General features: G+C 43.5%; 1 protein-coding gene across 7 annotated transcripts in view; it reads right to left on the reverse strand.

Annotated features, from left to right (window-relative positions):
- The window catches only part of foxj3 (forkhead box J3), a 120,664-nt gene that overhangs the window by 24,340 nt on the left and 74,043 nt on the right, over nt 1–22,281 (reverse strand). For all 7 annotated transcript variants that reach the window (XM_085966947.1, XM_085966945.1, XM_085966948.1 and 4 more), the window contains exons 4-8: nt 18,434–18,517; nt 15,609–15,710; nt 4,995–5,123; nt 3,808–3,979; nt 1,465–1,770 (exon numbers count right to left, since the gene is read on the reverse strand). In XM_085966947.1, the coding sequence (XP_085823073.1) occupies nt 1,465–1,770; nt 3,808–3,979; nt 4,995–5,123; nt 15,609–15,710; nt 18,434–18,517 (793 nt within the window). The remainder of the gene's footprint in view (nt 1–1,464; nt 1,771–3,807; nt 3,980–4,994; nt 5,124–15,608; nt 15,711–18,433; nt 18,518–22,281) is intronic.

A 22,281-nucleotide genomic window follows, 5' to 3' on the forward strand; every position in this document is an offset into this window, starting at 1 on the left:
AGTCAGTAACTATGCAGCCACTTAATTAGGAAACATGCTGACATGCTTGGTTAATGCTGAAACTACTTCTAATCCATAACATTTGTACAACTGGATTTAGTCCTCGATATTAGTGGCCTTTGTCTGACACCTACATGATGGTGCATTTGATTGTAGCAGGACCCGAAATAATATTCACTAAACCTTGCCTAGTACAGGAAACTTTGGTTTATCCGGAGGTTAACTGTCCGGAATGCTCAATCCACCGGCAAAATTCAGGAGTCGGTTCAGTAAGTTTTTTTTTCTTTTCGTTGCTTTTTTTTCCACCAGTCGGGCTCTGCAAGGTCTAGCTAAAGCTGTTGCTTAGCTACAGAGACGCTTGCAAACTACGGCCGACTGTTTAGAAGCTGTTGCTAAGCAACAGGGTTTGTTGCTAGATACGGAGCTCAAAAGCTCTGTATGTTTTAACATTACCGCTGGTTTGTCCAGCAGTTTTGATGGGACGGCAACAGCTCGGTCCCATCGGTGCCGGATATCACAAAGTTTCCTGTAGTATCGGTGATTAAGTGAAGTAATTGAGGAGCCCTAAATCTACTGGGCCACGGTCACTGTAAACATTGAAATTTTACATCCTATACCTTACACAGACACAAAGATGTTTGCTGACAGAAGTTTGTATAGCCTATATATAAAGCAGCTCTGGGTACATAAAGAACAATGGGGTAGAATGTAGTCACTTGCCCACTGGCAATCCTGTCACTTTTACATCTCTCAATGTAATGGTCTAAGTGTATTCTGGTTTAACAATGGTGCCAACTCCAGTTTTCACCACAGTTCAATTCAAAATTGCACCCCGAGTGACTCTGTTGGTAAAGGTGCCAGCCAGTGTGGTTGTGAGCCATACAGAACAGAAAGGTCACAGGAGTTATCCCCAGTCTGTGTTGAGTATGCTGTTCTGAGCTGGCCGGCATTAGCAATGCTACAAATTGGGGTCAGTGTCCCTGGCTAGATTTGGGGTGGGGGCAGGGGAGGAAGAGAAAAAAAAAAGTCAGTCCGGGTTTCTGGGAAAGTGCATGCGGCAAGGACAGGATCAGGCTCATGCTCAGTCTTTGAGTATCCCTCAGTTAGACTTTCTGACTCAGAGGCACGAGTGCTACCACTGAGCCAAGGCTGTCACCTGATGAGTTATGGAGGGCTGGTGTAACTACACTCCAGGGTCAGTCAAAAACTGCTGGAAATACATAGCATGTCCATTAGATATCTCGCATTTACTGCTTTTTAAAAAAATCTCGAGGAACAGTCCACGCTTTCAGGAGGGGAGGGCAGAAAACTGGGGGGGGGGGGGGGGGGGAAAGAGAAGATTTGTGGCGCTTTTACATACTTCAATATTTATGACACATCAATACCCCTAGCACCCTCTAAAAACAATGAATAAGCAAGAGAATTCTGAAACTACAGTGCAAAGAGAGAGTAAACTAGTCTTACCGATATTGCAGGCCATGTGCTGTTGCTGTTGATGATGGTGGTGCTGCTGATGGTGTTGCTGGTTTGGCTGGTGCTGCGGATGTTGGTGCTGATGGTGCTGGTGGTGAGGGTGTTGTGCGTGGATCTGATGTGGCGCCAGTTGCACCTGTGTCCCTCCCCCACCGCTTCCGAGGCTGCTGGCGTGGCTGTTGGCCAGGCTGTTCTGTCCGCTGTGCGGGTGGGTGCTGACAGTACTGCTGGGAGAATGCTGGTAGGAACAGGACGTGTGGGTTGGCTGTGATGCCTCAGAAGGCAGGTTGATCATTCCTAAAAAAAGAAAAAAGGGGGTTGAATATCAAAACAGTAAATTGTGTGTGTAAAAACCATTAGTCGCGTTAAGTATCAATAAACACTAAATGAATCTCAAATAAACACAGAAAATGCTGGAAATATTCAGCAGGTCAGGCAGCATCTGTGGAGAGAGAAACAGAGTTAACGTTTCAGGTCTGTGATCCTTTGTCAGAACTGGAAAAAGTTAAGAGATGTAACAGGTTTTAACCAGGTGCAGAGGCAGGGAAAGGGAGGGAAGAACAAAAAGGGATGGTCTGTGATGGGGTGGATGTAGTATTTTGCTACTGACTAAATGAATCCCCACTGTTTTGAAAGTAATGGACTATTCTCTGGTCAGTAATCATCGACATGAACGCTAACTCACTAGTCTATAAACATCTTTTGTTACTGAAAAACCCAGGTGAATGGCCAAGGCCTATCGTGCAGGGCATTTCAAGATGAAAAAAAAATAGATAAATAGAAACATAGAAGATAGGAGCAGGAGTAGGCCATTCGGCCCCTCGAGCCTGCTCCGCCATTCAATGAGATCATGGCTGATCATCCAAATTCAGCCATGATCAGTCATGATCAAGTAGTAGTCTAGGCTTATGGTTTAAAAGCCCCCATATTATAGGAGAGGGGGAAGTCAAGGCGTTCAGAAGGTCCACAGGTTTAAGGTCCTGGGAATAAATGAGGTCGAGTAGCGTAGTGTGTTGAGTCTTGATATGAACAGTGGGGACACAGGGCATGTAGGATGGCATATTTGGAGGTTAGGAGGGACAGGTTAGGACAGGTGGAGGAATACTGTATTCGAGCATATAATTGATCTCAATTTACAAGAAAAAGATTATGTACATGTGCTGTATAACCAACGTCACAGTTCATCAACTTCAAAGCAAAGCCATGGTTAATCTTAAATTAGAAGTGACAAGTCTTTTGTAAATTGCAATGGAGACCGGATTTCGGAACTTGTGAAGTGCATAGGATAAATGTCATTTGAAATGGTTTATAAACAAGAGCTACACATTGCACAACATGATAAATACTGGAAAATAAACCATGGATACACATGACCACACTATCAGGGCAGACAACCATTTTGTAAGCACTTTGGTCACGTAACACAATTGGTAGTGTTTAAAGACTTCCCTTGCCATCAAAGAATGTAATCTTAAGATTCACTCACATGCTGCAGCACAGCATTACTAACTTGTTACCCTGGGTCACGATCCTAACGGTTTTGCTTGAGGGTCATGCTCTCGAGTGCTGCTTTATGCTGAATCAGGAGTGATGTGACATGCATTTGTGCCTGCATTTCCCCACACAGCGAGCTCTTGATTTCAATCATGTCACCGTGGCCAGTTACCAAGAGCTGGCACTTTCCCACAGGAAGAAAAAATACTGCGGAACCAACAGTTCCACTGAACAGTTCTATTAATAGCGCCCTTACATTTGCCGTATGAATAACCACCTGGCTCCCAATAGCATTCCTTTTCTTCCTTTGTAGGAGAGCAAGAAAAGGAGAGGAAACAGCATTGAATCCAGCTCAGTCAGCAGCGGGATAAGCAGTGAAGAGGCCCAGAAATATATGAGGCTGGTCTGCCAAGGGTATGGGGTAAATGCGAGACAGGACACAAACAGTCCCCAAGTGCATTGAGTACCATTGTTACAGAAAGAACTACAGGCCCTGGATTTGGACGCAGATCTGAGCAAATGTAGATCCGTTTCTCGCAACACAAACTCACATTCCTGATCAATCAGGATGGGACATCAACCCTCCCGCTCTTCCAAATACTCTACACTTTTTTCAATTATAGGTAGGAAGAAAATTTCCACGGTAATACATTCAAGCCATGTAAAATACAAAGAAAATATTAAATAATCACAAATTAGCTTTGGGTTAAAAGGTTTTTCGATTGTTAACGTTACCACAATCCAACATAGAAAAAAACCTCAATGTACTTTAGTATGAAACCAGTATTTAGTTAGAAAACATGTGAAACACAGCACGTGGGACACTGAGAACTCACTCACCCTGCTGGCTGAGAGACTGCTCAAAGACCGATTTGTAAAGGCTACGGAAGGAGGCACTCAGATCTTCGAAGTTGTATTCTGAGAAGGGTGGTTTAGTGTCCCTCTCGGGCATGTTGTATTGTTGCTGTTGCGGTGTTAGACTCTGGGAGACAGAATCAGCCCGGTTTGTCACCTGTACAAATGGAAACACACAACACCTCAATGTCGAGACGAGGAAGTGGTACATCAATTGAAAATTCAAAGACAGCACGTCTATATATAGGAGTGGGGAAGGGGGGTGGTGGGTAGCTGAGGAATTGAACACCAAGTGATATCAGATCTTGTAATCCAAACATGAGACGCAAAGGACAGGATGTACTCAAGTATCAAGAAGTGCTTAACTTCTCTGCAAACCACTACTCAAGATCCAAAAGCAGAAGTGCACAGCAGGTCTGCCTGCAATCTGAAAGAGAAAACATTGGTTAAGGTTTGGGGGGGGGGGGGGGGATCGTTTATCAGAACTCAGTCCTGATAAGAGTCCCACCTATGAGGTTCACCCGGCTTTTCCCTTCCAGATGCTGACTGACCTGCTGGCAACTGTTCTCATTTCCTTATGGTTTTGTTCATTTATACCACGTGTTCTAACTTTGAGTCTTCTGTTTTCAATTATTTTAGTTTAAAAAAAAAGATATAGCTCTGTTTCAGCTGAAACTGCATTTCAGGGCTCAGTAACTACATCACACCATTCCTAAAATGACAGAGAATTTACAGCACAGAAACAGGCCATCCGGCCCAACAGGTCTGTGTTGGTGTTTATGCTCCACACGAGCCTCCTCCCACTGTAAACACCTCACTCTTATCGACATATCCTTCAATTCCTTCCTCCCTCATGTACTTAAATGCATCAATGCTATTCGCCTCAACCACTCCTTGTGGTAGCACGTTCCATTCTCATTCATGTTCTAGATATCAGACTGCGCCATTCATTTCTTTCAAAAACATCAGAATAAAACAGAAGTTAAAATTATTCCAAATGATTTTCTATGGTTTACTTCTAAAAGAAATAACAAGAACCCATTTTTAACATGAAATTTGGCTGCCAGATTCAGCAGGATACTAATGGTTCAGTCTTATAACTACTTAGAACCAGTGAGTATACAAAGTAAATATATTTTAACAAACAGGTTTTCCCAAGATCATGAACTTACCTGTGCGTAGTTGTGGACAGAGCCGACATTATTCAGGCTGACAGAGGCTAGACTTGTGTCAGACAGGCTGTTGTTAAGGCTGCTGCGAGGGCTATCACTTCCATCCTGATCCGTATTATATAGTGTTACCTGCACAACCAAAGAGTCCATCATTTTGAGACTTTAACAAGAGCTTAATGTAAACCTTATGACGCTGTTTGCAACCGATGACCAACGCACTGAAGTTAGAATTATAAACCGGCTGGCTTGTTTTGCTGAATGGCTATAGAGGCCCACTTTTGCACAAGCCTCATGAACTGATTTGTCAGCTACAACTCTGTCCACCGCTTGAATGAGAATGGCACCAGGTGGAAATATAACAGGAGTGTGGTGTTGGGAGGCCACCACAGCATCTCTCTTCTTAAACCAGTGCTGCAATGTAAAAGCAACTTTTCTTTATCTAAGCAAGCTTCTGTGCAGCTTTGAGATGACCAGAATGCGTCTTTACATAGACATATGTAACCTACATACATACAAGCAGAAAAAGAATAAGCATCAACTGATAAGCAAGTCGATGCTTGTAGTATAAACTGCGAGCATCGACTTGTTCAGACCCATATATTCTGCTGAAAATGGTTCTCCATTGACTCCAATACACTAATGGGCCAAATCTCACTCCATCCATGCTATTTATACAAAATGACAGACTCAAATGTGATACTTATACCCTGGTTATATTCTAAAATCCCAAAGTGGAGTGCAATGCCCAAGTCTACTCCAGAACTAGGACCACAACAAACAAAACCATCGCCCTGCGCCTTTTACAACAGAAACTGGTGTTGGTCCAGTTTGGACAGCGCCTGACTGCAGCACAACTACAAGGTGTTTGTGTTTCAGACTGCATCCCCGGGGGAAAAAAACAATGCAGTATAGAATGCAGTGTCCTCACTGGCACCAACAAACAACAAAAATCGCACAAAGTCTTGCCTGTGTCAATATGCTTCATGTGTAATAATATTAATTCACTGCCTCCACGACTTTCACCACTGCCACCCCAAGTGATAGGACTAACCACCAGTACATCACCCTAGCTCAAGATGCTCCCTCCAGACACAAACCATTTTTGGAAGAAGAAAACCTACTATTGTAATACTGGGTGTTTTGCACAGTTCAAGCAGACATAGAACAAAAACTATACACCTACCACTTACTGAAATCCCAGTAACAATACGACCACGACCGAACTACTACCACCACCATGGCTCAGTCACCCGAGTCAAAAAGTAGTGGGTTCAAGCCCACTCCAAGACTTAAGCCCATAACCCAAGTCAACATTCCACTGCAGTACAGAGCAATGTTACCTCTTTTTTTTTTTGTGCGCAGTCCCTTTAAATTTGCTGCGCAGCCGCACACGTGTAGTATCTCTTCTAGCTTGTGAGGGGCCTGCGCGGGACCTCCCGATTGCTGCGTGACCGTGCATCTTAGGGGGAACATTGGTACAGAGGGAGTGCAACATTGTTGGAGGTGCCATCACATCAAGACCCCAACTGCCTGTTATGGAATCTGTAAGAGTCCATGCGTGCATCATAAAATCTGCAATTGTTGCACTTGACTAATACCTGGGTATAAAACGTACAGTCACGATGCAACCCGTGTCTAGTTCAGGGTTAATTCTACTGCTAACTTCTCTAGGCATCAATCGTCAAGTGCTGATAAACTATGCAAAGCAGAACAGTACAGCATTCTCTGTCACACACACATTTATTCTAAGGGGTGTGGTGTTACATCTAGGAAAACACCAGCAGTCTCGCCGCAGAGGAATTATTTTATTGTGCTGTTTTTAGCACGGGGGATTCCTTACTCATTAATCAGTTGTGTACAATCTCATTGGCTCGTCACTCTTGAAAGGAGTGGTAGGATATTTTTGAAACTGAGTGGGGCGTTGCCACATTTGCAGCTCACGAAGTCTATCTTCATACTGAGGACTCCCTCCATCGTGTTGTGTGGCACTACCACCGTGCTAAATGGGATAGATTCAGAACAGATCTAGCAGCTCAAAACTGGGCATCCATGAGGCGCTGTGGGCCATCAGCAGCAGCAGCAGAATTGTATTCCACCACAATCTGTAACCTCATGGCCTGGCATATCCCTCACTCTACCATTACCACCAAGCCAGGGGACCAACCCTGGTTCAATAAGGAGTGTAGAAGAGCATGCCAGGAGCAGCACCAGGCGTACCTAAAAATGAGGTGCCAACCTGGGGAAGCTGCAACACAGGATTACATGCAAGCTAAAAAGCAGAAGCAGCATGCTATAGACAAGGCTAAGCAATCCCACAATCAACGGATCAGATCAGAGCTCTGCAGTCCTGCCACATCCAGTCGTGAATGGCGGTGGACCATTAAACAACTAACGGGAGGAGGAGGCTCCAAGAATATCCCCATCCTCAATGATGGTGGAGCCCAGCACGTGAGTGCAAAAGACAAGGCTGAAGCGTTTGCAACCAACTTCAGCCAGAAGTGCCGAGTGGATGATCCATATCGGCCTACTCCCGAGGCCCCCACCATCACAGAAGCCAGTCTTCAGCCAATTAGATTCACTCCACGTGATATCAAGAAACAGCTGAGCGCACTGGATACAGCAAAGGCTATGGGCCTCGACAACATCCCGGTTATCGTGCTGAAGACTTGTGCTCCAGAACTTGCCGCGCCTCTAGCCAAGCTGTTCCAGTACAGCTCCAACACTGGCATCTATCCGACAATGTGGAAAACTGCCCAGGTATATCCTGTCCACAAAAAGCAGGACAAATCCAACCCGGCCAATTACCGCCCCATCAGTCTACTCTCAATCATCAGCAAAGTGATGGAAGGTGTATCAAGGGGCACTGACTCACCAACAACCTGCTCACTGATGCCCAGTTTGGGTTCTGCCAAGACCACTCGGCTCCAGACCTCATTACAGCCTTGGTCCAAACATGGACAAAGGAGCTGAATTCCAGAGGTGAGGCGAGAGTGACTGGCCTTGACATCAAGACAGCATTTGACCAAGTGTGGCATCAAGGAGCCCTAGTAAAACTGAAGTCAATGGGAATCAGGGGGAAAACGCTCCCCTGGCTGGAGTCATACCTAGCACAAAGGAAGATGGTTGTGGTGGTTGAAGGTCAATCATCACAGCTCCAGGACATCGCTGCAGGAGTTCCTCAGGTCAGTGTCCTAGGCCCAACCATCTTCAGCTGCTTCATCAATGACCTTCCCTCCAACATAAGGTCAGCAATGGGGATGTTCGCTGATGACTGCATAGTGTTCAGCGCCATTCGCAACTCCACAGATAATGAAGCAGTCCATGCCCGCATGCAACAAGATCTGGACGACGTTCAGGCTTGGGCTGATAAGTGGCGGTTACATTCGTGCCACAGAAGTGCCAGGCAATGACTTTCTCCAACAAGTGAGAGTCTAACCACCCCCCTCCCTTAACATTCAATGGCATTACCATCGCCGAATCCCAGACTATCAACATCCTGGGGGGTCACCATTAACCAGAAACTTAACTGGACCAGCCGCATAAATACTGTGGCAACAAGAGCAGGTCAGAGGCTGTGTATTCTGCGGCGAGTGTCTCACCTCCTGACTCCCCAAAGCCTTTCCACCATCTACAAGGCACAAGTAAGGAGTGTGATGGAATACTCTTCACTTGCCTGGATGATTGCAGCTCCAACAACACTCAAGAAGCTCGACACCATCCAGGACAAAGCAGCCCACTTGATTGGCACTCCCTCCACCACCGGCGTACCGTGGCTGCAGTGTGTACCATCGACAAGATGCACTGCAGCAACTCGCCAAGGCTTCTTTGACAACACCTCCCAAACCTGCGACCTCTACCACCTAGAAGGGCAAGGGCAGCAGGCACATTGGAACACCTCCAAGTTCCCCTCCAAGTCACACACCATCCTGACTTAGAAGTATACCGTCGATTCTTCATTGTCGCTGGGTCAAAATCCTGGAACCCCCTACCTAACAGCACACTGTGGGAGTACCTTCACCACACGGACTGCAGCGGTTCAAGGCGGCGGCTCACCACCACCTTCTCAAGGGCAACAAATGCTGGCATTGCCAGCGACGCCCTGATCCCATAAACAAATTCTTAAAAAAATGTTTAGCCTCCTTGCACTGAATGTGGAGCATCAGCGTCCTTCCTCTCTCTGCCACAATTATTTTCTTGCTTTTGTAGAATTAGTAAAATGATTCCAAAGAACAGACTGCTAACTGACGAGAGTTATTTTAGTTGTTATACCAACTTCCAGTCGATAGAAATCTAGATGATCCTCCTTCCGACAGGCTAGTGGGTAAAAGATACGGTGTAGCGCTAAGCCATATAGACCAGAAGCTTCCATTTTGAGTTGCCAATCTGTCCTGAGGTAGCTGATCCTCACTGGTGCACCCAACTGGGTTATTACATCTGGTCTCAGCCCTCCACTCCTCTACCTCCTGACTCGGGAAGGGAGAAAAAATAAATCTACCAAGGTTCCCACTCCAGATTGCTGTCCAGCAACTCCTGCAGCAATATTTGTGGATGGCCTTTAGGCAAGAACAGGACTGGGCTCAGATGTAGTGTCCTCCTCCATGGTTAAGTAAACTGCTCAAATTCACGGTCCGGGCTTCCACATAAAGCATGGCGACTTGGGTGAGGTGCTCGAGGGCTGCAGTCGCCCATAGAACCCGTAGCCCAACAAGAGTCACCTTCCTTCAGGAGAGGGGCAACAATTTGGAAAGAAAGATTCCAGTGCAATGATGCCTGCCAAAATCAGATTTATCAAAGTGCATTTTGCATATGTTTTCTGAAATTTAAATTGCAACAGGAGACAAGTTAAGTCACTGAGGTGTAAATTTAATTAGAAATCCTGGCCTAAAGACAAAATATATTGGAGAATAAGAACATAGTTACATTAAGGGTGTGATGTAATCCCTATGGCAATGCAGCAATGGTTCTCAGTTTGCAACTTGGAGACTGGCTGGCCCTGATTAGTTGTGTGCTTTCTCTTGGACTGAAAGATCACTATAAATGGGGAGAGTTGCTGAACAACTCTTACTGCTCTTCGTTTTTTCCTCCTCTCCTGAAGGCACCAAGAGTTGCTGGCGTACAGTTCCATGGGCACAGCTAGTCCTCTGGTTACTTGCCCAAGAGGCCATTCTTCACGTGAGATTAGGCAGCAAGAGTCTGCATGCTATTCAATAACAGAATGCGTCACAGCCAAGCCCAATCCTCCCGACTCGCTTTCCATCAGTGACTACTGGATAGCAATCAAAAGTGGGTGATTTCCGTGCCTCTCCACCTGGAGATACTGAAAATGATTAGAGCACCCTTAGCTGGTGCCCTGGTTGAAATCAGCTAATTCAGCACAGCTCATCGACTGAATATATTCTTGAAGGCTCAGCACCACGTGGTGTATTTATTCACCGTTGGAGCTTTTCTATATAATACTTAGCTTTCCCAATTTTATTGCAAATAAAATTAAAACAACTAGCAGGGGACTTCTTACCATAACCTTATCAGCTAATCATAAGCCCCAAGTCACGTTTACATGCGAATTTGATTTACACTTTCTCTCACTATGATTAGGAATCATACGTAATGGATAGAAAAGCAAAAGAAAATGAGGCAAAACAAAGGTCAGTTATACTCAAAATAAAGGCGTGTGGTGCCAGGCTTTATCTCCTGTGGAATTTCCTACCGTATAATTGTGAGATTGCCCAACATGAACTGATTGGGTGGATTTCAATCTCAAATCCATAAACAAGTTCTCTGTCTCAGCCTCAACTATCCCAAACCCCATTATTTTACAATGTGAGCAGTGCATCTATCAGATCTCTGACTCACCTGTACAGCAGTCCTTACCCAGCACTCTGCTATTCACAGAACACTTTCACAGGTTGGGATACTAGTTAATTAGCCTGCAGACTCTATTGGAAGTTGAACACCAGTCACGGAACTATACTCCTGCAAGGAGTTAACACCTATAGGAGCATTTTTACAGATTGCGATAGTCCACAAGAATGTACAACCAATGTAACCATGATCAGAGTACACTTCCTGCTTGGTAAGATCTCAATTGCCAAGAATTGGTGTTCTCACAAGGACTTCAGTAATACATGACAGTGGAAGTGTGGAAATTTCAGACCATGTCTTTCTGCAACTATCACTGCTGTCCTTCCAAACTTGGGCTGTGTCTGCAGAAAGAATTTTGAGCTGATTTTAACACTGGGGTGAAGCACAGGTGGTTATATTTGGTCACTAGCGGTGGGAGCAGTTTAAAACTCCTTGGCATGTGGCTACTGGTACATGTGGTACAATTCTAAAGGGGGTACATGAACAGAGAGACCTGGGGGTATATGTGCACAAATCGTTAAAGGTGGCAGAGAAAGCGGTTAAAAAAGCATATGAGATCCTGGGCTTCGTAAATAGAGTACAAAAGCAAGGAAGTTATGAACCACCTTTTTAAAACACTGGTTCTGCCTCCAAGAGGGTGCAGAAAAGATTTACGAGAATGGTTCCAGGGATAAGGGACTTCAGTTATGTGGATAGACTGGAGAAGCTGGGGTTGCTCTCCTTAGAGCAGAAAAGGTTGAGAGGAGATGTGATAGAGGTGTTCAAAATCATGAGGGGTAGAGAGAGAGAGAAACTGTTCCCATTGGCGGAAGGGTCGAGAACCAGAGGACACAGATTTAAGGTATTGGGCAGAAGAACCAAAGACGACATGAGGAAAAACTTTTTTTACACAGCGAGTGGTTAGGATCTGGAATGCACTGCCTGAACTCGTGATGAAGGCAGATTCAATCGTGGCTTTCAAAAGGGAATTGGATAAGTACCTGAAGAAAAATAATTTGCAGGGCTACGGGGAAAGGGCGGCAGAATGGGACTAGCTGAAGTCCTCTTGCAGAGAGCCTATGATTCTAATATGCTAAATAACCTGAGTGGCTATGCTTTTATATTGCTAAGAAAGAATTCTGAATATGTGACAGCGCAGAGTGCCTAAGTGAAGCATGGCCTCAACACATGATCTTTACTCAATAAAAGCTTCACTTGGGTTTAGCTCAGTAAAGCCGACACTGATACTGAAATACAGGTCTGATATGAATAGCCATGTATTAACAGTTCTACACACACACAAAATGCACTACTAATAAGAACATTCCCAAAAGGCATTGTACGTACTGCTGTTACATGGCTCAGCTCCAGCCCTATTCAAAGTCTGTCTATTGAAGTTAGTCTTGGCTCTTCAGGGGGCTAAGGCCGTGAATAGCTGAGCCATAAGGTCCAGATTCAATGCCTGATCATTGCTTCATTTGCTGATCTCAGTCAGGGTGCTGGTATGGGCAGTAAATTTGTCTTTTTAGGGCTATCTAGTGACCCCTGCTGGAAATACATGTGTGAATGCCAGACGAAGACATGAGCTCAGGTTTACACGTGATGCCCCTATGGTTAATTAGCCTGCAGACGCTCTCTATTGGAGGCCTCGTGGAACTATACTCCAGAAAGGAGCTAACCCATATAGGAGAGGTAATTGGAAGCAAATGGGGGGAGGAGAAGAGAAATTGCCTCTTCATTAGCTCCATGCTTAAATGAGCGTGTTAGAATCTCTTCAAGGGGAGCAGCTATGCAATGCAAACTACTCGGCGTTCCCTCTTCACGACAGAAAGTTGTTGTTGCAAGTGCTGAAAACAAAGTTTAAAGTCCTGAGCAGAAAAGTGAATCCATCCAATTCCCATGCATTAAACACACCCCAGTGCCATCTGGAATTACTGCTGGGTATGTGGTTAACCATATGCATTTCAGGCTTGCACTGTCAACGCAGGCCAAACCAAACAAAAACTTTCCTAAAAATACACAAATTTTGCTCTATGGAAGATGATCAAAAGTAACAAAATATTCTAAACTAAACCACACACAGTTCACTCATGCAACCAAAAATATTCCGCTGAAGTCAGGCAAGAGCAATGTTACATTGCCTACGGGCGAGCCATTTTAAAACAAACTAACAAGGCCTGTGGCTTGCAAATCATTTCAAAATAAGGCATGTTCCAAACAAGGCTGAAACAAACTTGTGTTTACATTCAGCTTTGGATATAATGGGCTTCAGAATGCACTGGAGAGGGAGCCATGCCTTAATTCAGGCAGTACTGCAACAGTGATGCAATTCCATCCTAATTTACAAATCAGTATATGCACTATACTTTTCGATCAGAGACCTATTCCCCACCCCCCCCCCCACCTTCTCCGATTTTCTCCTCTACTGCCGATGCAGACCTCGTCTAAGCAGCTGTTATTCATGTGTGAGTCTTGTTGGCAAGATATTCAACTGGAGGGGGCAACACAGCCTGGCCTGATCCTGTCCTCACTCAATGCCCCCACTTCCAGCACAGGCTCACCAGGAAGTGATTGGAGCAGAAACCTGGCTGATCTCCCCCTCCCTAACCTGGCCACGGCCAATGGTAATAAATCCACTGAGCCTGCAGGGAGAAAGGAAATGCGTTTAAATATACAGCAAGTGGAGAAGAATATATTTGTGGGTTGTTGTTGCATTCAGCAAATCCTGCTGCAGCACTAAAGTTACTTGAACTAAACCGTCTGAAAATATGGCATTTTGTTTTTTTAACCCTACGGCTCATATCATCTCATTTTAAACACAACCAGCCAGTTAATATTTACACAGGCAGAGAGCAACCAGAGAACTATCGGGGTTTTTTTACATTCTAATCACAGGCCCTTTTGCTCTGATACTCCCAGTATCTCTCCATTAACTCTTGTACCTGTATGACATTACACAATTGAAAAAATTAGAACATTCGCATAATCCTTGCTGGTAAGTGTGCTTAAAAACGCCCTGGAAAATAATCCAAGCAGATAAATATCACTGCAAACTAAAGCCAACTATTCAAACATTACTTGGGTCATGTTCATCGTCCGGTTTAATGTTAAGGGGAACACGAAAAGCATGAGAATCCAGCACATGAGGCACTCACCCATGTGTAATCCATTATCCCCAATTCAAGGCATCCTCCTTACAGGCAAACTTTAGTCCAGCAAATGTTATAAAGATGAATTCAGGTCATTGAAGGTATGGTAGTGACTGCACAATTTCATTGTTTAATCTCTTGCTGATTTATTTTACCGTGGTCTCTGCCAACCAACTGTAAATCTCAGCAATAGCTTTTTAAAAAAAAACAGAACTCCTCTGGGCAACTAGGTTAGACACATCTTTCAGCACTAGGACCAAGGTTCAGATTCAGCCTGGAGCTATGGTCTGAAAGCCTCTCTGTCTGTTGGCTGAGAATCCCACATGCAATGGGTTTTGGTAGTCTCAGTGCAGCTTGTAGTAGGCATGGGCACACACCACACAAAGCTACCTTTAATTTCCCCACTAGTCTCACTCAGAACAGTTATAGGATGGCTGGTGTGGGAAACGGAAAAAAAGGTCAGTGCAGAATGTGCGCTCTTTTGAGTTTGAAGCTAAAACATATTGTTGGGGTAAAATAGAAGGAACTTTACTCTGCATCTAAAGCCAACTATTCAAACATTACTTGGGTCATGTTCATCGTCCGGTTCAATCTACCCCTAGACCTGGGAGAGACACTAGGGCAGTGTTCCCTTTAAGCTGCCGCAGTGCTCTGCAGCTCTTGCGCAGCTGGCTCACCGGCTTTTAAAAAGGAAAAACTGCGCATGCGCAGTATTTTGAATGGGCCGCACTGCCCCCGAAAGGGGCCGTGCACCCAAAAAAAATTGAAGGGGACATTGCACTAGGGGTGTGAAAGTTTGCCATTCCACAGCACCAATATTCCTCATCTCAACGAGCAAGAATATTTATTAAAAAAACTCTCCTGACTGACATCTATAAACTAGACCCAAATTTCATAAGAGTGGTGTATATACACGCACAGAAGGAATTCTTCCTGTTCCATGCAGCATGTCTGCATTGAATCTACTGGGTTAATGCAAGACGCAAACAAGATTAAAAGCTTTAATTTGGAATGGTACACTGTACCATGCCAGGGGCTGGCAGGACGTAAATTGGCTCCCCACAGGGATTCTCAAATCACTGCTGTGTCATCAGGGGAAGTAATGAATGGAGGCTGGGTCCTTCACAGTAGCAATCAAACTGGATTGCAAGTCACTCCGGACTGATTCCATACAGGACACTTTTGGCAGAGGCTGGGAAATGTGAATAATAAAAGCAACAAAAAAGAAAATCCAGAAGAGTCGCCATTATTGCTTACTTCCAAGTTAATTACTTGTTAGACCTGCCAAATCATTTCAGAGAAAAACTATAAATCGACAGAGATACCTTCAAACAGTCACATAGTCTCTTATATTCCCTTTGCAAACTGTTTAAATGTGAGTTTGTGCTAATTTAGCAGTGTTCTCAAATTAGGAAAAGAAACGGCAAATTAAAAATGACTAATCCTTACCCAACTATGTTTTTAAAAAAGGATAAAACAATTAGATCCAACTATTCTTCTTAAATAGGTTTCAGTAAATGCTATCGCTATTGTATGGTTCACAGGAAATGTGTTGTCTCGCTGTAATAAACATTTAACCAAAGCTACAAGCAGTGACAAGAAGGTGGAATTAAAGCAGCAGTACTTTGTTAGTCACAGTGTTGATTGCCAAGGTTGGAGAGGCACTTCCAGAGATGATGCAGTCCATTCCTAAAGGCTCGGAGTCCAGGCTGTACGGTGTTGAGGCCTGTAACAAAGAGGCAGCAGAGCACAGGGACACAGAGGTTAGTCGCAAGATACACAGCACAGAAACTCCCAGCCACCATATGTTAAATTACATTATAGATTCAATTTATATCAGATGTATCAAAGATAAGTGTTTGTGGAGTGTCTGAAAACCTAAAAAGTGGAACCACAGTATTTTACAGTAACACACCCAGACCATATGCAATGGTGGAACAACTGTTAATTTGTATGCAACAAATTTAATACTTGATTTTTCTTAAAAAAAACCTCCCTTTTCCTGCAGGGGCTGACTCTTGCTGAGGTGCAGTTTCATTGGAAATTGCTGTCCTTTGGTATCGCAGTCAAATGACCATTCTTACATGGCGAGACTAGCCAATGCATTTCAGCAGGCCATCTGACCTTGAAGTGCATCACAGCCGAATCACAAGAAATTCCGGTTGGAGGCTTCCCGCGGGCGTACGCCCCCAACCTGCACAAACAATCTGCGCTGACCATAATGCTCTGGGCCAGCAAAGAATTCTGTTGATGTGCCTCCTCAAACTTCCGGTGCACAGGGCACGCGTATCCCAGGGGCGCAGCTAGTTTGCAGCGTCCCTGGGATCACGTGGGCCATGGGGAGCCAATCGGAGCAGGGAATCTCCATTCATAGATTTGGCAGGAACATAAGTAAAATTTCAAATAAATTTTTAAAAAAATCTAAAAAAAAAAAATCACATTTTTAAAATGACTATAAATTACATAAATTAACTATTTTAAACAAAAGATTAAACTTTTGAAAAAAATAATTAAAGTTTTTAACAGGGCTAAAAACAAACTTACCTTTCTTTAAAGTATTTTAAAATGATAAATAAGTGTTAAAAATTTTTTTATTTTACTGATATCACCTCTTACCTTGTTAAAAGCAGGCCTTGCGCCTGCTTTTCCAGGCGCAGCTGCTAATAGGAGCAGGAGTAGGCCATACGGCCCCTCGGGCCTGCTCCGCCATTCAATAGGATCATGGCTGATCTGAATCTAGACTCACGTCCACTTCCCTGCCCTCTCCCCGTAACCCCTAATTCCCTTATCTACTAGGAAAATGTCTATCTCCATTTTAATTTATTTAATGTTGCAGCTTCCACAGCTCTCTGGGGTAGCAAGTTCCATAGATTTACTACCCTCTGAGTGAAGAAGTTTCTCCTCATCTCAGTTTTGAAAGGGCAGCCCCTTATTCTAAGATTATGCCCCCTAGTTCTAATCTCACCCATCAGTGGAAACATCCTCACCGCATCCACCCGATCAAGCCCCCTCACAATCTTATATGTTTCGATAAGATCGCCTCTCATTCTTCTGAACTCCAATGAGTAGAGGCTCAACCTTCCCTCATACATCAACCCCCTCATCTCTGGAATCAACCGAGTGAACCTTCTCTGAACCACCTCGAGAGCAAGTATATCTTTTCTTAAATATGGAAACCAAAACTGCACGCAGTATTCCAGGTGTGGCCTCACCAATACCCTGTATAACTGCAGCAAGACTTCCCTGTTTTTATACTCCATCCCCCTTGCAATAAAAGCCAAGATTCCATTGGCCTTCCTGATCACCTGCTGCACCTGCATACTAACTTTTTGTGTTTCATGCACCAGGACCCCCAGATCCCTTTGTACTGTAGCACTTTGCAGTTTCTCTCCATTTAGATAATAACTTGCTCTTTGATTTTTTTCTGCCAAAGTGCATAACCTCACACTTTCCAACATTATATTGCATCTGCCAAATCTCTGCCCACTCACTTAGCCTGTCTATGTCCTTTTGCAGGTTTTTTATGTCCTCCTCACTCACTGCTTTCCCTCCCATCTTTGTATCGTCGGCAAACTTGGATATGTTGCACTCGGTCCCTTCCTCCAAATCGTTAACATAGATTGTAAAGAGTTGGGGTCCCCGCACTGACCCCTGCGGAACACCACTAGTTACTGATTGCCAGCCCGAGAACGAACCATTTATCCCAACTCTTTGTTTTCTGTTAGATAGCCAATCTTCCACCCATGCCAGTATATTACGACCAATCCCGTGATTTTTTATCTTGATCAGTAATCTTTTGTGTGGAACCTTGTCAAATGCCTTTTGGAAGTCCAAATACACTACATCCACTGGTTCCCCTTTATCCACCCTGTATGTTACTACATCCTCAAAGAATTCGAGCAAATCTGCCAAACATGACTTCCCCTTCGTAAAACCATGCTGACTCTGTCCTATTAAATTATGTTTATCCAAATGCTCTGTTACTGTTTCCTTAATAATGGACTCCAACATTTTGCCAACCACAGATGTTAGGGCAACATCAGACAATCAAATTTTTATAAGCTTTTGTAGTGCAGTACATAGATGTAATAGACTTGTTAATGTCGAAGGGTAACTTTTAGAAGTTAAGGAGGGTATCTTCAGAAGTTAATCTAAAATCTCTCATTCACAGTCTATTCAAATAAAGCACTTAGGAGATGGAGGACAGAGAGTAGAGTTCATTCTGAAGGTAACCGAATTCCAAAGCAGAGCAACAGGTAAATATACCTATACACATACAAAACAGAGACCTCTGTGACTAATCGCAGACATAGTGGTATTTACATTTCATGATGTGGCACGTTGCAACCACAAGGCACTGTTTCACTACCAAACAAAGTATCTTTAACCATCATCTCTAACATTCCGATCGTAATTTCACCATCAGTTAAATCCAAAATTTAGACCTACCCTTTCTCCTGATCGCGGCCTCTTTTTTGGCCGAGTGGGCAGTGTATCCTCCTTTGGATTAGTGTCAATGGCCCAGTATGAACCCTGAAAGAGACCAGCACAAAGTTGGAGACAGCCACAATTCTCAGATGTTACCCTCTATTACAGGTACATGCAGCTACAATCACTAGACCGGCAGTCAGGACTAGTAGCAATGGAGTTCTCTGTACATGACACCACGCACTGTCCTTCAGTGTGGTGCAAACTAGTGCTCGGTACATCTGTTACAAATTTGATCTGCTGTAGATATCTTCTCGGGTTCAGTGGCATCAATCATTCCTGTAAGTGGATCCCAAGTCCCTTACGTTCCAGAGCTGTCTTACACTGCCCAATATCTACTTATATAATAGTGTAACCTAAGCAATGTAACAATGCGCATCCCTTGACATACGAGCTGGATATAATGTCTTCCACACATGTGCTCACAAGTGCTTCGCCAATCTTTCAGTAGGTGGACTGTTTACACTTCAGTGAGACAAGGCCTGAATGAATCATTAAGCTTTTTTAGTTCTCAGACAGCTAATGAACATAGAGCAGCAGTTAGGAACAGGCTCACTTAATTCATTCAGTATATCTTGGCATAATAATGAACACACTATGCTTTCCCTCATTAATGGGTCATATGCTTTCCCTTGTTAATGGGTCATCTTGCTTGACAAACAAAATAACTTCCAACTATTCCCTTGCATCCTAACATTGAGTCGGAACAGCTTTCTGTTTAAAAACCTGACTGTAAGTGTGCATTTTATCTGTGTTCACACCCAGGAGAGAGCCTATGCCAGACAACCGTTGCCAACCAGCTGAAACCAGGGACTTCCCAAAACACAGGTGCGAGGAATGTCTACTGATCACCAAGACGACAAACAATTTTCCTTTTGTTATCCAAACTTAACTTTTCCAATTCCTTTCTGCACAGAAATGGTTAATAAATCCCAAAGTATGACAATTTCCTTTATCAGTCACCTCCTTAGTACTGTACTGTTCTCAGGAACATTACCTCATGATGCATCGACATGAAAGTAAAGCCAACTGTGGACACGCAGGTCCAACTCCAATGGTTACACTCTTTAGTGCAAGTGGTTGGCCTGAGGTGGTCAACAGCACTGAAGACCTATGAAAAATGTGGGTTGACGAATCTGCCATTGGGTTACAGCTGCCTGTTCCTGTAAACATGACGACCTAGTCTCTACATTTACACTCAATAGCAACCCTGTGTCTGAATTATACAGCCAATCAGACAAATATACAACAAGGCGGAGAAAGGTATATGGAGACTGCACTCCTTAGACAGAAACAATTTTACATTTACAGGTAAGTACAAAAGCATTTTAGGATTAATATTACCGCTGCTTGGGGCGTTGTTCGATTCTTTAGTGTTAAGCATACTTTTTTTTAAATCTTGGGGATGCATTACTGGACCAAATCTGCATAGATATCTGGTGAAATTAGACTCTACTCTCCAAAGTGTCCCCACCTTCTCCCCGGCAGTCGGTGGGTACCTAAATCAAATAGTTTGACTCAATATTTTCAAGTTTATTTTGGAGGAAGGGAGGACTTTGGTTGCATTTGAGCTCTATTACATTATGAGTGAGCATTCTGAAGTATTAAATCTTGTTGCTAAAACTGTCCTGTTTATACCATGGAGCTTTTTAATCAATAGACAGTGAAATCCTCTAGCAGCGGGGAGTTTTGATGAATGCCTCAAATGGAAAGTATTACCAGCGATAATGCTAAATAAAACACTCCAACATAGAGGATGATCCTGGCCAGATTGATGTGTGCATGATTTATGTATGTACAGTTGAATTAGTCATATTTGTAACTTCTGAATAATTGCACGTGGGCAAATCTTGAGTGAGCACATTGTCACACGGTTGCCAAATTCACCTTTCAGTACAAACTGAGCAGATTCAGCAACAATGGGAACCAACTCAATTATGGAGCTTTGAAATGGAAGCACTTCCGTAATAAAACATCTACAGCGAAGAATTTCTATTCTGCTAATATGTAATATTTTGTTTGTTATTAACCTGCTTTAATCTCTGGTTAGAAAAACCAGAAGGATTTCAGCACAACATTCAAAAAGCTGGAATAACGCACTTTTAGTGAACCAAGAAAACGGTGGAAGGTTCTCTCCCCAATTACAGGAAACTTTGGTTTATCCGGAGGTTAACTGTCCAGAATGCTTGATCCACCGGCAAAATTCAGGAGTCGGTTCAGTAAGTTTTTTTTCTTTTCGTTGCTTTTTTTTCCCCACCAGTCAGGCTCTGCAAGGTCTCGCTGAAGCTGTTGCTTAGCTACAGAGACGCTTGCAAGCTACGGCTGACTGTTTAGAAGCTGTTGCTAAGCAACATGGTTTGTTGCTAGCGCTGGTTTGTCCGGCAGTTTTGATGGGACGGCAACAGCTCGGTCCCATCGGTGCCGGATAGCACAAAGTTTCCTGTATAAGAGGAGTTTTTCAAATTGCAATATTCTTTTCTAATGGGCAAACAATAGGACTTAATCATTTGCTATTTGAATAGGTACAGACTCGAGATAGCCCACCAGAAGTAAAGGGCTGCAGCAAAAGCTGGAGTGCCTTGGGCTAGTAGAGAAACTAAATTAAAATGAGACTTAAAAAAGGCACGAGACAAATCTAGGGCTACGAATGCAGAGGAAAACCAGAGTACAGGCAATATGGAGGGGAAAAAAAATAGAAAGGCGAAAGAGGTATGAAGACCGAGATAAATAGGAAATATGAAGAATTTTATAAACACAAAAAGTAAAAGAATAGTTAAAGAACGGACAGGGTTAATCAGAGGTGAAAAGAAAAATGTTACAATGGTGAGGGAAGTCAGAGCAAAAATAGCAAAGGCTCAGAGCACAATCTTTCAAACATCCTTGCATATGGAAGTTACGCCAAAGGATAGAACAGAATGGAGAAAAGGGATTCACCAGGTAATTATAGACCAGTCTAACATTGGTAGTGAGCTCTAGAAGCCATAACACTGGATAAAAGACACGGGGTAATTCAGGACAGCCAGCACTGATCTGTAAAAGGCAAGTCTGACTTAGGGGAAATAACAGAATGTAGTGATAACAGATGTTGATTTTGACAAAATTAAGGCACACTGTAATAACAGGACTGTGGATAGAAGTTGGCTAAAGGGCAGAACATAGAGACGAGTAGTTAATGGATGTTTTTTGGACTAAAGGGATGTAAACAGTGGTGTGTCCCTGGGGTTAGAGCCAATACTCTTCGTAATATTGATGCGGACCTGGGTATAGAGGGCATAATATCAAAATCTGCAGATGACAAAAAGAGAAAGACTGGTTAACTGAAAAAACTTGTAAGCAGCTTCAAGAGGACAGGCAAGTTAGTAAATGAAGGATAAAGAAATCATATAAAATTAAATACGAGAATAATGAGATGACACATTTGGGGAGGAAGAATAAGAGGAAATATGCAAATTTTAAAGAGAGCAGAAAGACCTAGGGGTTCAGATACACAACCTTTAGAAGTGTGGCGATAAGTTGAGAAAGCAGGAGATCCTAGGTTTCATCAGGAGACAGAGAATACAAAAACAAAGAAATGTTAAGCTATACATGTCATTGGTTAGGCTGAAGTTACAATATAGTGTCCAGTTTTGGGTGCCCTACCTTAGAAAGATGTCAAAACCACAGAGAGCGCAGAGAAGAGATATAATGAGATAATACCGAGGGAAAGCCTTTAGCTATGAGAGACGAGAGAAACTGGAGCTCTTTTACTAGAACAGAGAAGGTTATGAAAAGATTGGATTGAGCTGTTCAAAATTTGATACGGTGAATAG

The sequence above is a fragment of the Somniosus microcephalus genome, chromosome 25, assembly GCF_052327205.1.
Source record: "Somniosus microcephalus isolate GS21.2 chromosome 25, FLI_Smic_1.0, whole genome shotgun sequence".
Classification (NCBI taxonomy): domain Eukaryota; kingdom Metazoa; phylum Chordata; class Chondrichthyes; order Squaliformes; family Somniosidae; genus Somniosus; species Somniosus microcephalus.